The 13,710-nt window shown below is 39.0% G+C and overlaps 2 protein-coding genes across 3 annotated transcripts in view; one reads left to right on the top strand and one right to left on the bottom strand.

Moving 5' to 3' along the window:
* The first annotated feature begins 10 nt into the window (after positions 1-10).
* LOC103391975 (transmembrane protein 200C-like) lies at positions 11-4,945 on the top strand. 2 transcript variants are annotated; one of them, XM_017031282.2, is made up of 5 exons: positions 11-337; positions 1,990-2,139; positions 2,656-2,869; positions 2,943-3,061; positions 3,982-4,945. In XM_017031282.2, exons 2-5 carry the CDS (start codon positions 2,042-2,044, stop codon positions 4,817-4,819), a joined length of 1,269 nt encoding a protein of 422 aa, XP_016886771.1. In that variant the 5' UTR covers positions 11-337; positions 1,990-2,041; the 3' UTR covers positions 4,820-4,945. The 2 variants fall into 2 exon arrangements, with proteins under 2 accessions (XP_016886771.1, XP_016886711.1); XM_017031222.2 differs by having other exon boundaries at positions 3,964-4,945.
* Positions 4,946-6,798: 1,853 nt separating this feature from the next.
* LOC103392004 (piezo-type mechanosensitive ion channel component 2-like) overlaps positions 6,799-13,710 on the bottom strand; it is a 39,629-nt gene continuing 32,717 nt past the window's right edge. The window contains exons 46-54 of the mRNA XM_025062356.1: positions 13,175-13,322; positions 12,891-13,079; positions 11,757-11,849; positions 11,499-11,665; positions 10,734-10,850; positions 8,948-9,027; positions 8,640-8,853; positions 7,456-7,597; positions 6,799-7,380 (exon numbers count right to left, since the gene is read on the bottom strand). Coding sequence (XP_024918124.1) covers positions 7,279-7,380; positions 7,456-7,597; positions 8,640-8,853; positions 8,948-9,027; positions 10,734-10,850; positions 11,499-11,665; positions 11,757-11,849; positions 12,891-13,079; positions 13,175-13,322 — 1,252 coding nt within the window. The 3' untranslated portion in view covers positions 6,799-7,278. The remainder of the gene's footprint in view (positions 7,381-7,455; positions 7,598-8,639; positions 8,854-8,947; positions 9,028-10,733; positions 10,851-11,498; positions 11,666-11,756; positions 11,850-12,890; positions 13,080-13,174; positions 13,323-13,710) is intronic.

Raw genomic sequence — 13,710 nt, 5'->3', positions numbered from 1 at the left:
ATGTCCCGGGAGTCGTGGTTTACTAGTTTGTGGAGGGTCCCTGTCTCATCTCCATGACAACAATAAAGGAAACTTATTTTAATTCTGCAGAGGTGTTCAGTCTCTTAGCAACAGCATCAGCACCACACACACACACAGAAATACAGTATACCAGCGCATGTCATGGTTAACAGAAACAGGTTGAAGTGTGTTGGATAAGAGAGAAAAAATCTGTTTGGAGGAGGAGACTGGTAACATCACTGCAGTAAGGGTTTGGGAGAGAGACGGAGAGGGAGAGAGAAGGAGAGAGAGATGAGAATTGCCGCAGCAGCAGAGGGAGAGCCCGAACAATGTCACAGTGAGACTGTTTTCTTTCATCTCTCATAATCTCATAATTTGACATGACCTGACTAATATTGACCAGTAGGGGATATACTCTAACTAATCTCCGGTAATGTGCTTGTTGTGATTGTTTATTTGTAAGGATTAGCAACAGCAGTGATCATTGCTAACCTTATTGATCACGTAACAGTTCTGATCAATGCGTAACCTCATTGACCACGTACTTGTATTGATCAACATGTAACCTAAGGTTACACATGTATGTCCTCGTGGGTAAAAAGGTGCAACCTTGACAAATATTAGCCACTAATGATCGACTTAGCAATCATGTTGACTAGGTAACAATGTTCATCAATGTGTAACCATAAGTCAATATCTAACATGATTACACGTATGTATGTATTATTGTGTAGTGTTGTAAACACACACTGATCATTCGGTAATCATAATAATCAATGTGTAAACTATCTGTACATTTTACATTTTACATATTGTTTTTGTAACAGTGTTATTTAATACTATTATATAATATTATATATGTAACATATAATATGTAACATAGGATTCTTACGGGTAATAAGGTTACACATCAAGAAGTAATGATCAATGTGTAACCATATTGTTCACCTAAAAGTATAATAGTATATAATATACATGCAATCATCACATATATATATATATTACACATATATGTATCACAGGGTCACACAAGTATACTTACGAGCAATAAGGTTACACATCATTAAGTAATCATCATTGTGTAACCATATTGTTCATGTAATAGTATAATAGTATATAACGTGTAACGTAGGGTTACACAATAACCCTACACATTACGATGAGTAACAAGGTTACACATCGTAATAATCCATGTGTAAACCTATTATAAAGTTTACAGTAATGATCAATGCGTAACCATTTCGTTTTTGTTACGGCATTACATAACGCGTAACGTAAGGTTACACAGGTATACTCATGAGTAATAAGGTAACACGTAGATATGTACAAGGTGTAACCATACATGGTCAATATTACATATTGAGCATGTAATGGTATCGATCAATATGTCACCCTAATTCAACGGTTCTCAATTAGGGGGAAACACTAGGACACGCACACGAATAATTGAAATACTATTGAGAACTTTATAACGTGTATGTTTTTTTTTATCTGTACAAACAAAGAGTTGCTGCCACCTAGTGTGTGGAGGCTTATTATCATTCAAGCATTACAGCAGTGGTACACTTATGTCCAGCGTGCCATATTCCATTGGAAGGCCCTCAGCCACCACTCCCCCCGCACCTCACCTTGCCCCCAGAAGTACTGCCCTAATTCAACTTGTAACATGCTGCTACTAATGTATCCACATATGTACTGAGGTTACACAAACTCCTTATGCATGTGACAGTAATTATGAATAATTAACCATTTTATGTTACAGTGGTAAACAATGTGATTAATCATGTAATGGTATTGATCACTGTGTAACCAAATTTCAATATGCAACATGAGGTTACAAACCATATTGATCATGTAATAGTATTTACTATGTGGTGATTGCTCTGTATCGATCAGTACTGTTCAAATCATCAACATTTCGTTCCCTATGTGTCTGTGTTGAACAGCAAAACAAGTGATGGTGATCTTTTACGCCTCTCTTGAGTTTAGGTGACGTGGTTTGACCACAGCCTCTGAGACGTCCTGTGATTGTTGGGAGGGGATGATTGCAACCGGGGGCCTCCTGAGGATCAATGCTCGGCGCCAGGACTCGGCAAAGACACACAAAACACACACACACAAGAGAAGAAAGAAGAAGAGGTAGAGGTTGGACACGCGCATAAGACGAGACAAAAGATTTAAAAAAAAAAAAAAAAAAAAAAAAATACATTTGAACATTTAAAACCCATGATGCGTACACATTTAAACCGAAAAATCTGTAACCCTCTTATATGTTTTATTCAATGCCCACCATTTTAGCAACTCAAAGCTAATGTTGGCAGTTAGCGCGTTGCTGTGTTTAAGCAAATTACTAGTGTTCCTATAAATAGTGTGTTAGTGTTTTGTTAGTCAAGTAACACAGTTCTGAATAAATATAAGCTAGGTCAGGCTAACTTTGCTAACATGCTACATCTACATCTTTACTGGCAGTTTAACAGATAAAAAAAGAGAGAGAAATACAAAACCAATGTGAATGTTTGTTCAGAAAAACACAATTGCAAGAAGGAACTTATAAAACAATATGCACAAAAAAAAAACACTGTAAGTGTTGTCTTTCGGTGTAAATATTGAATTATGGCTTGAGGTGTGATTATGGTAATTTGTTGGTCCCTCCAGGAAGACAGAGACAGTCGTAGTGAAGGCAAAGTTAAAGCTCTGCTCGCTCTCGGGTCTCGTGGCGGCACTCGGACTTGTGGTCCTACTGGTGGGTGGGGTCATGGCAGCTCTGGGTTACTGGCCAAAAGAGGGCCTGCTTTTTACAGCACAACCACAGGAGGGCACTGCTGTCGCTTCTGTTTTGTCCTTCAATTTCACCCGTCCCATTGAACAGGTACGAGACAGAAAGATACGTCTTTTTTTTTTTTCTTACATTCGCGTTTACATGTCAGTGTCACTGTTCATAGGGAGGAGAGAGGGAGAACGATCTACAGACATTAGCGGAGCTGGACAGAGGGGACAAAGACGGTTCCTTTAACGGGACAAACCAGCGGTGGCAAGCTTATCTGAGGGAGTTCCTGGACAGGTAAATGCGATTTGACACTTTTGGAGTTCTGTTTTTGTTCTGTAGGTGTTATGTTCAAAGTGACTTTGTTTTAAGTAAAACTGAGAAACCGATGTGACCGCAGTCTGACACTTTGACTGTTTCTTCTTCCGAGTTGCACCATCAACAGTGTCTGCTATCCCAGGTAGTTCAAATAGATCAGATGTCAGCCTCATGTTTATGATGTCAAAATCAGATTTGTGTGATCCTACACAATTTTTCAGGCAGAAGATATTGCTTTTAAAATTGAAGTACTTTCCTTCTTTTAGATTGTTGTTAAACGATTGTTTACATATACATAGTTATGTATATGTATCCTAAGTATACCACATGATCTGTTAGGTTATATATATTATAATATTAATTGCAATAAAAACACCACATCTATCTATCTACCTATCTATCTATCTATCCATCCATCCATCCATCCATCCATCCATCCATCCATCCATCCATCCATCCATCCATCCATCCATCCATCCATCCATCCATCCATCCATCCATCCATCCATCCATCCATCCATCCATCCATCCATCCATCCATCCATCCATCCATCCATCCATCCATCCATCCATCCATCCATCATCTATCTATCTATCTATCTATCTATCTATCTACCTACCTATCTATCTATCCATCCATCATCCATCATCCATCCATCCATCCATCTATCATCTATCTATCTATCTATCTATCTATCTATCTATCCATCCATCCATCCATCCATCCATCCATCCATCCATCTATCTATCTAATCTTCGCCAATCCATTTTGCCGTAACCTTAGATTCAAATGTTATACAAGACAAGTACCAGGGTTTGATCTCAATCTCTCGTTGGCAATTCCCCCAGGCTTCTGCTCAACTGTTCTTGTTTCACTGCAGATATCTGTGCTCTGATAGGCTTAAAGTCTTTGGTCCTCTCATAATGGGATTAGGCATCTTCCTCTTCATCTGCGCAAACGCTGTGCTGCATGAGAAACGCGATCGGAAGTCAAAGGTAATCAACCTTCATGACGTGTACTCGACTGTCATAGACCTCCACAGCCTGAGACCGCCAGTCCATCAATCATCAGCTATCTCACTTAATGGTTTGGTTAATTATGTCCAACTAAAAAGCCTGGAATTCAAACAGAATACCTCGCCCACCTCCCTGGAGGGAGAGGTGGGAGGCAGACCTTTGTTAAGCAAACCAGGGGGAAATGAATTGGTCTTCAGTGTCTGTCAGCGAACTGAGGACTCTCGCCCCCTTAGCTTAAGCAACCCTCCTTGTACCCCATGTGGCCATACACTGCAAAGAGGCTTTTTCACCCTACCCCTACGTCGTCCGCCGCCTCGCACACCTCGCAGAACACTTTCAGACCATGACGACGCAAGAAGTGACCGTAAAGAAGGGCGAGGGGACGGTCAAGGCCCATGCTCCTTCCCCTTACCACTTCCGTTTGTCCAAAAGGGCCAATCAGCAGCGCCCTGCAGTTTGTGCAGTCTACAAGACGAGGCTGATGGAGACTCCAGGGCCAACCTCCTTTCTGGTTACACTCTCAGCCCGTCTTCTTCCTCCTCCTCCTCCTCAAAAATGACAATCACTCCAACCCGTAGGAGTCGAAGCCTGTCAGAAAGAACCTACAGTGGACTAAAGGAACAGCTGACCACCTCGCCGGAGCTGACGTCATCCCAAAGGTCAGAGGTAGTGACAACACCAAAGAAGGAACGGATGTTGTCGCGGGGGGATTCTGGCTAGAGATTGGACGAAGTTGCCTGGCAGCCTATAAGTGGCGGCACAAAATATCGAACACTTGCAGCTGTTTGGTGTTTTCAATCAAATACTGTACTGTAAGGGAGCTTAACCTGTATGTGGTTACCACTTGGAATTGGCCCTTCTCCACAATGATGTCATTACACGCAATGATACTAATGCCACATGGTGGACAGATGTGCTTCCGCATGAGGTTTGAGAATACGGTAGGGTAAGATCTGAAGAGAGACCCTAACCCTAGGAACCCTGACCCCTAGACCACATTTAGTATAATTCAACAGATGGAAAATCGTGACTGGCTATAACTGTCCTAGCACCTTATTCTAACGGCGCAATGTGAATGCTATTGCTTCTTCTCATGTGTTGGATACATTTTCACCTAACGACAAATGAATCATCAAATCTATAAAACTGGTTTGGCTGCTTTTTTTTTTATTGACTTCACAGTTTTCACATCCACATCACATCACATTGACAAGTGTACCTCTGGCCACTGGGTGGTAGTGTGGACAAAACAGTGTGATTACAGTGTTTGTTTTTTTGTATTAATGGTTTCCAGGTTGACAGTGTTGTTTGATTAACAGCTCCTTTACCATGGCCTCTCTTCTTCTTCCATGAGGAATTCCATATCTGTTTAGGATGATGCCTGTCTGAAACTTGCGATTAAGCATGTAGCAAGGTCTGTATTTACATAGTGCTGTTCAAGTCTTTATTATCACACAGTACTTTACTAAGGGGTTTGATTTACCCTACTAGGGCCGTGTTGCCATCACTGTGATATGACTATGGATCCCTCCAACAACAACAACAACAATGTGCCCTTCCCATGATGTTGCCATCACTGTGATATGATTATGGATCCCGCTAACAACAACAACAATGTGCCCTTCCCATGCTCTCCGAATGCGGATCCCAGAATGGAAAATATGATAATTCTGTACCCAGTCACCATTGCTTAATCTCACACAAATCAACAATGGTGGACACGAGGTAACTTATGACCATGCTAGAGAGGCTAATTCAGCTACTTGGTGTGCTACAGCTAATTATTTCACTTTGCACTCCCGTGTTTTATGTTACAGCGGGGGTGACACAGCGCTACATGCATACGTACCACAGGGACTGGAGTGGTATTTAGCAGCTCTGATTAAACACTTACCGTAATTTCCGAACTATAAGCAGCTACTTTTTTTCACATGCTTTGAGCCCCGCAGCTTAAACAAGGATGCGGTTAATTTATGAATTTTTACAAGCCGAAGAAGTTCATAATGCTAGCGATCGATGACTTTTCTGGTAGGCTACCGTGTGTTATACTAGTTATGATGTCTGTCTGTGAATGGCTTGTGTAAATATCCCATGTTACAACGTGGACACCTGCGGCTTACAGAGAAGTGCGGCCTATATATTTTTGTATCTTTTTTTTAATTTAGTGGTTGCAGCTTATATTCAGGTGCACTCAACAGTTCGGAAATTACGGTACTTTTGCGCCAAATCTGTGTCCAGTGGCACGGTAGTCGTATCGCAGCTAGTGTAAACATGGCCTACGTTGAACCAACAGCAAAAACCCAGCCAACCCTGTGATATTGGTGCACTAGCACCCTGTGTGTTAGCTGCACGTTACCGGTGTGCTAGCTTGTAGCATGTTCATGCCACACTGTTACGTAGCATTTTATTTTAATCTTCAGTCTTTATCAAAGCTAGGCTAACAATAGATGGTAAAGCTAACCCCACTAACACTCTCAGTATTTGGTCTTTATCAACTAACTGGAATATTGTAAATTGCTAGGTCTACTGTACAATGATCAAAAATATTTTCCGCAGCTTTAGCGACGGTCTAATATAATGTCAGCACAGTGATGAAATAAGACATGTGTGAGAGACCATTCAAAAGGTTGTGAAAATTGTCCTGGAGAAAGACGGTAGTTTTGGTAGACGGTAGTTTTGGAGCAATACCAGATATGGAGAAAGACGGTAGTTTTGGAGCAATACCAGATTTTAAGATGAATTACATTTCCAGGAAAAAGATTATCTCTCTCAGAACGTGTCCTTAAACCATGTTTTCCATTGGTTGTGCTTGTCTGTGCCTATGCAGGTCTGATTTATTTTAGCTACTCCATCAGTTCCTCTTGTCCAGGATAAAACATTAGTAATATGAAATAGTCCTTAGTAGTATTCGATAATCAACAATCGCCATTCAGTATTCCTGCGGTCTAGGACGTGACTGTTTCCTGAGATAATTCCTGTTATGACGAGCTACAATACTGTGTCCCATCGTTTTGCTCACACAGCAAGTTCCAGATTTCCAGTTAAAACGATTTGATCAAACCCTTGTCAGCGATGTCCGACGGTGCGCCGGGAAAACGTCCGGACAACGGACACACAATATCTGACGAGAGTCTAAAGAGCAAGTGTAAAGAGCAGTTCTTCACAGTACAGGAAGTCCTTCAGCGGCGGGTCCATTTGATGAGAGTCTCGGGAGAGCGATAGAGAAAGATGAGCTTGGCGTAAAGCTCCTCCTCTAACTCCAGCTCCCCAGTCTCTCTCACCTGAAACATACGCGGCAATGTGACGCATACAACAAAGGTAATGGTAGATGACAACGTCTATCAGATTTTACTCACCAGGAAAATGTCGGTGCAGAGTTTCAGGATACGGTCAACGCATGGCAACTCCTCAAACATGATGGAGTGACTGATACCACTGAAGAATTCCCTCACAAACTTCCCAATCACCAGAACCACAGAGGCATACAGACCCATAATGCTGCGTACAGTATCGGAAAGATTGTTCTGTTACTAGAATGTATATACGTTATCACTTGAAACGCTGATTATTTTAAAGTGTTTTGATGTGTAGTACGAGAACGGGACTAATACCCATTAGTGATAATCTCACTGCAGAGAGTAAAAGTAAACCTCTCTCTCTCTATATATATATATATATACAGTACATATACATACATATATATATATATAAACTGTATATATAAATATATATTTAACATCTCCTATCCTAACAAACCCACTAACATCTAACATGCACCTCTTCTTACCCTACGACCTACTATGACTATAACTGTACTGTTTCTATTTATGATCTATTATTATTTATTACTATGTGTTATTATTTATTTATTTTGTATCTTTACTGTAGCTTGATTGTTGATTGACTGACTCAAATTCTAAGTTGCTTTGGATAAAAGCGTCTGCTGAAATGTATTGTAATGTAAATCGTTTATATATTTATACCGAGTTTTTATCTAATCATATTTCATCCGTCATCTGTTGCCGGGGTGAATAAAGTCTGCCTTAAGGCTCTCAGAATCGGTATCTTAAGTGCCAGGAGCCTATATGAATGGCAACAAATATTTTTTTTTTAACCAATCAGATTTTGAAGAAGAAATAATTTTTTTTAACCAATCAGATTTTGAATTGACAACACCAAATTTGAGTGATTTCATTTGGATGGTCGACGAACACGTCTTGAATATAGCATACTGTATCAATAGTGACTTTCAAGCTTGAAAAATTTTTGTTTTCTCTGTTCTCACTGAAAGGAGGAAATACATCCAACGTGTTTCACTACCGGTGGGGAAAAAACCACCCAACTTTGTTTGCTAAGTAAAGGTTTACATTTCCTCATAATAATGTTTTGCCATTTTGATGTTATTACCTATATGGATTTATGCCCCTGAAGGCTTTGGTTCAAAATACATGGCACGTCTACGACTATTACTGTTTCACTATAAGTCATTTATACCAGTCAAAATCATGTATGTTATCCGGTATCTGTCGGTAATGATTACCCATATCCTGCCAAAAAGCCCAGACTCGGAGGACTGACTTTGTCGCTGAATACAAAGAGCTGAAGCCCCGCCTCCCTCTGTACTGTCGGCGACGCTTCGCCCTGAAGTGGAACTGAGCTGACACTCGGTTGGTCAACAATCCACCACTCTTGTATTTCTCTTCCGGGGTTAGCAGACCTCTTCAGAGCTAACAGAATGTCCTTGTACTGGTTATCTGAGGGGAAGAGAAAAAGTGTTCAGTCGATAATGAGGCCTTGGAACGGCGCTGTGGGTTTTTTTTGCCATGTTGACAAGACGCGATATCACACCTGTGTAAAGATGCTCAATAGGTTTGGCATTGGAATCGCTCGGAGCGCGGAGGAAACATGGTAACACGTCCTGTATCACACTGTAAACAAAAATAGGAGCATTTCATTTGCAGGGTGTAGCATTTTAGCGCCCAAAAAATGTCTCGAGTGTAAGAAAAAGATGCCTCGTGTACTAGGGCATTGAAGAGAAAAACTCATTTGTCGACGACAAATGACAGGAAAAGTATTGTTTTTTTTCTTCTTCTTCTGTATGTGTGGTCACAAACTCTAATTCTGATTGGCTTATACTAGTGCTCTAAAACTCCCTTCTGGCCCATGACTGGAAATGTCAATTAAATGTTGCACTTTTAATATTTATTTAATTTTTTTTTTTTTGCTTAAGTTGAACATTTTAAAAATAATATTACGTAATATTACTCGCTGTTTGTACTAGAACATAATACAGTATTTATAGTCAACAAAAACTACTTTCTTATCTTTTGATTTGTGTCATTTCTGGATTGAATATCGAACACTCGTGTCCCGCTAAGGAATTGAGAGTGGACGGGCTGACGTTGGTATTTATTTGTTATTCTCAACTAAACCAATAGTGATCATTCATTCTTAATAAAGGGCGGTAACTTGGCACAAAAGGAACATTTACAAAATACTACATCATCGGCAACAGGTGTTCCGAAGGGGAAAGAAGTCCCAGTTGCCTGGGGTTTTTTTTTTTGCACGGTGCAGTGGAATTTTACGTTTGTAATTTTGGATCAGCTACTTGATCAGATGATCCCCATTCATACTGTCACAAGGCGTACGAACGTATGGCTGCTCTGTTATCGCCATTAGCACAAGGCTAGGGAAGTAATGTACGGAGAATTACATGTTCAATACTGGACGTGCGTGTCTGTATAGTTAGTCTGTGTAGTTCCTCCTCTGTTAATGTGTTGACGCCATTAAACAACTCGTCAACTGGACTCTACTTTGAGATGAGACGGTGACAAAAATCATCAAGTCATTGGTATGTACTGCCGTTATATCTGGACTATACTATACTACTATTTGAACCCTGCGGCCTAATCAATTATGTGACTAATTTATGGATTTTTACAGGCTAACAAAGTTCATTCCTATGTCTGTCTGTGAATGGCTGGGTGCGTATATGTGCATGGGGTATGTGCGAGAGAGAGAGAGAACGGTAGTGAAAGTTGAGAGCAGTTTGAGCTCTGTCATGTTGAAGAGTGAGTTGGTTATACAGGAGCTGTTTATGTTCTGTTGTGGTCGGAGTGGCTGATAATAAAGACCCCAACTTCACTGTTTCTGTTTACCTCTGCTGCGGACAAGGACAAAGTGAAGGGAGTTAGCCCCAGAGCTAATGTTAGCTTCAGACCTGGAGCAGATCACTAAGTCTCCCCTGTGCATTCAAACTACGAACAGGGCACCGAAGCAGGAAAGAGCTAACGTGTAACCAGCTAGTTACAGGCATTGTAGATTATACAGAAAAAAGCATTTATTTAATTAAAGTGAAAAAAAAAACTTTCTAATCTTTTCTAAATGTCTAAAAAAATATCCCATGTTACAACGTGGACACCTGCGGCTTATAGAAAAGTGCGACCTATATATGTAGATTTAATTTTTTTCTTTTGAAATTTAGTGGGTGTGGCTTATATTCAATTACAGTAGTATTCTCTTCCTTCAGGATGAATGTTACACAGTTAAGGCAGTACTGTATGCATGACGAAAAGGTTGGAAGGTTTTCCAGTCAAACAGCTGCACCAGTCTGGCCACAGCCCAATATACTCACACAGGAAGTGTTCTGTTTCCATTCAGCAGTTCAATTAGTTCCAGACGAGTCTGGTTGTCCAGATAGGTCACATGTTTGCCCGATGCTAGTTCGGCCTTTGCCCCGAGACTCAGGTTCCTGCTTGACAAACATTTAGTCAAGTGTTTTGATAGAAAAGAATCAGTAGTCGCCCAAGGGAATAACGACTGTAGGTGAAAAAGTACTATAGTACTAAGAAATGTAATTAAGTAAAAGGATCTTACTTTACTTCAATTCCACTCAAGTAAAAGTACCCATCTAAAAATCTACTAGAGTAAAAGTAAAAAATACTTAAAAAATACTTCTTAATTCTTAATTATTAAATTAATTATTATTAAATTAATTCTTATTTTTTAATTCTTAAAAAATACTTTATTTAATTAATTAATTTAATTTAAAATGTAGTTAAAAATAATTTAAAAAAGTTACTTGGTAACTTTAAATTACATGATAATTTAAAATTTAGTTAAAAATAATTAAAAAAACGTTACTTGGTAACTTTAAATTACATGATGCAAAAAATGAATTTTTTATTTTTTTCCCCCCATATAACAAAGTAAAAAAAACTTGAATCAAATTTGTACTAAACTTGTACTAAAATTAATATTACCTATTCCCAAAACGACCTAAAAATGACAAATTACTCACAAATACTTCTCAATTACGGTTAACGTGAGTAAATGTCACTTGTCACTTTCCACCTCTGGATAACACCAGTATTGAGCAGTAAACGAGACTAATCCAAACCTTTGCACAGTCCAGGACAAGGTCAGGGGGAAGTGGTCCAGGTGCAGGACCTGGCTCAGGTACCATCGACTTGGAGGACTGATAGTCCACAGAGAGTTGCTACTGCCCTGCAACTCTGCCACAGTCACATCTTGGTGTGTGTATGCTTCCAGAAACTGCAAGGCGCTCTTGGGATACACAGGTGGACATTAATATTAGTTGTATTATTATTATTACGGCTGAACATGACCGGGCGTGTGTGAATGAGTGATGACTCACAGGTGTGTAACTATAAGAGCTGACGAAGGCATTAAACTCTTCTTCAGTAAGGTCTCGGAGCTGGTTCTGCTGCGCACTCATGGTGAAGATTGGCTGTAAACATTAACGGCTTCCAAATGAGCGGCGGCAACGACACAAACATCGACTCAATCAAAATGGGCCACATCAAAAATACTTTTGCTCACTTGGGTGAAATGTGGGTGAGTTCAAAGGGATGTCAATAGCATGAAATAAAAGCTGGAATTTTGAACTTTTGTCCCATACTCATCTTTTGATCTGAAACCCAGATGTCTTCAGTATACAACAAAAACAAAGGTATTGCCCCTTGCTGTTCCAATATTTTTGGAGGGGACTGTATATGTATGTATATGTATATATATATATGTGTATCCACATATATATATACACATATATATACATATATATACATATATACATATGTATATATGTGTATATATGTATATACACATATATATACATATATATACATATATACATATGTATATATGTATATATATGTGTGTGTATATATGTATGTATACAAATATATGTATATATATATATATGTGTATCCACATATATATATACACATATGTATATATATATATATATACATATATACATATGTATATATATATATATGTGTATCCACATATATATATACACATATATACATATGTATATATATATATACATATGTGTATATATATATGTGGATACACATATATATATATATACATATATTTGTATACATACATATATACACACACATATATATATACACATATGTATATATATATATATGTGTATCCACATATATATATACACATATATATACATATACACATATATATATATGTGTATATGTATATATATGTGTGTGTGTGTTATTTTTTTTATCTATATATATCTATATATATCTATTATTTTTACAGTACACAGTACACTGTAAAAAATAATAGCGGGTCTTGGGTTCGATTCCCAAAAGAACCACATATCCCTAATGGTGCCTCACATTTGGCAGCCTTCGCGTTGAAGGCTCACACTGTAATTTTACCCAATGTGGGATGAATAAGGGACTGAATTGAATTTTTTTATTTATTAGACTACTTAGATTAAGTCTGACTAGGTTACCTGAAAGCCGCCCAGGGTGATGGTCAAAGAAACGTCCAGGGGTCTGTTGACGACGCCGGCGACGGACTTGATGAGTGACATGAAGAGCAGCGGGAACCAGACGATGCAGATCAACAACAGGACTATGAGGCCCCCCATCCCATACTTCACAACGCGCTTTTTCTTCTGACCACGGGGCTGCGGGTATCTCTGAGCAGAGACACACAGGAAAACACACAAGTGAGGCACGTGTATTTGCACGTCATACCACTGGCACAAACACACACACACAAACACACACACACCTTCTCGGACTCCCTCCAACACTTTAAAACAAAGCAATGTGCATAAACATCCTCTACACAGATCCACGATGACAGAGACAGAGTCGTGTCTGTCCACACCCAGTCCATGACGGCTCTGAGCTCTGTGAGGAAGGGAACCAGGCGGAAACTACATAGAGAATAATGGAGAAAGAGGGAGATGTTATTTAATCGTCATGTTGTCCAGCTGCGTTGTTCCACACATTCTGTTACAGTGTAGTTTTGTAGTTTTCTTTGTATTCCTGTCATACGTTCTGCATGTTGCTGCACTAGTGTTGTATCATATTATATATTAATACATTATTATATATATATATTATATATGTAAATATAATATATATATAATATGTTTTACTGCATTATGGTACTTTTTATATTTGGAATTACAAATTTGTTAGATTTGTTTGTGTTTTATTATGTTTTTGTTTGTTCAGGGAAACAAAAAAATTTTGAGCTTTGTGACCCAAATGTCTTCAGTATACAACAAAAACAAAGGAATTGCCCCTTGCTGTTCCAGT

This window comes from Cynoglossus semilaevis, chromosome 1 (assembly GCF_000523025.1).
Source record: "Cynoglossus semilaevis isolate Cse_v1.0 chromosome 1, Cse_v1.0, whole genome shotgun sequence".
NCBI classification, from domain to species: Eukaryota; Metazoa; Chordata; class Actinopteri; order Pleuronectiformes; family Cynoglossidae; genus Cynoglossus; species Cynoglossus semilaevis.
Note: the sequence above shows the minus strand (reverse complement) of the source record. Positions and strands in the feature narration are given on the sequence as shown.

Coding starts and splice junctions, on each gene's coding strand:
- LOC103391975 (XM_017031222.2), top strand. CDS start 2,042: ATGATTGCAACCGGGGGCCTCCTGAGGATCAATGCTCGGCGCCAGGAC. Junction 2,140..2,655: donor AAGAGAAGAAAGAAGAAGAG/GTAGAGGTTGGA, acceptor TGGTCCCTCCAG/GAAGACAGAGACAGTCGTAG. Junction 3,062..3,963: donor CTGAGGGAGTTCCTGGACAG/GTAAATGCGATT, acceptor GTTTCACTGCAG/ATATCTGTGCTCTGATAGGC.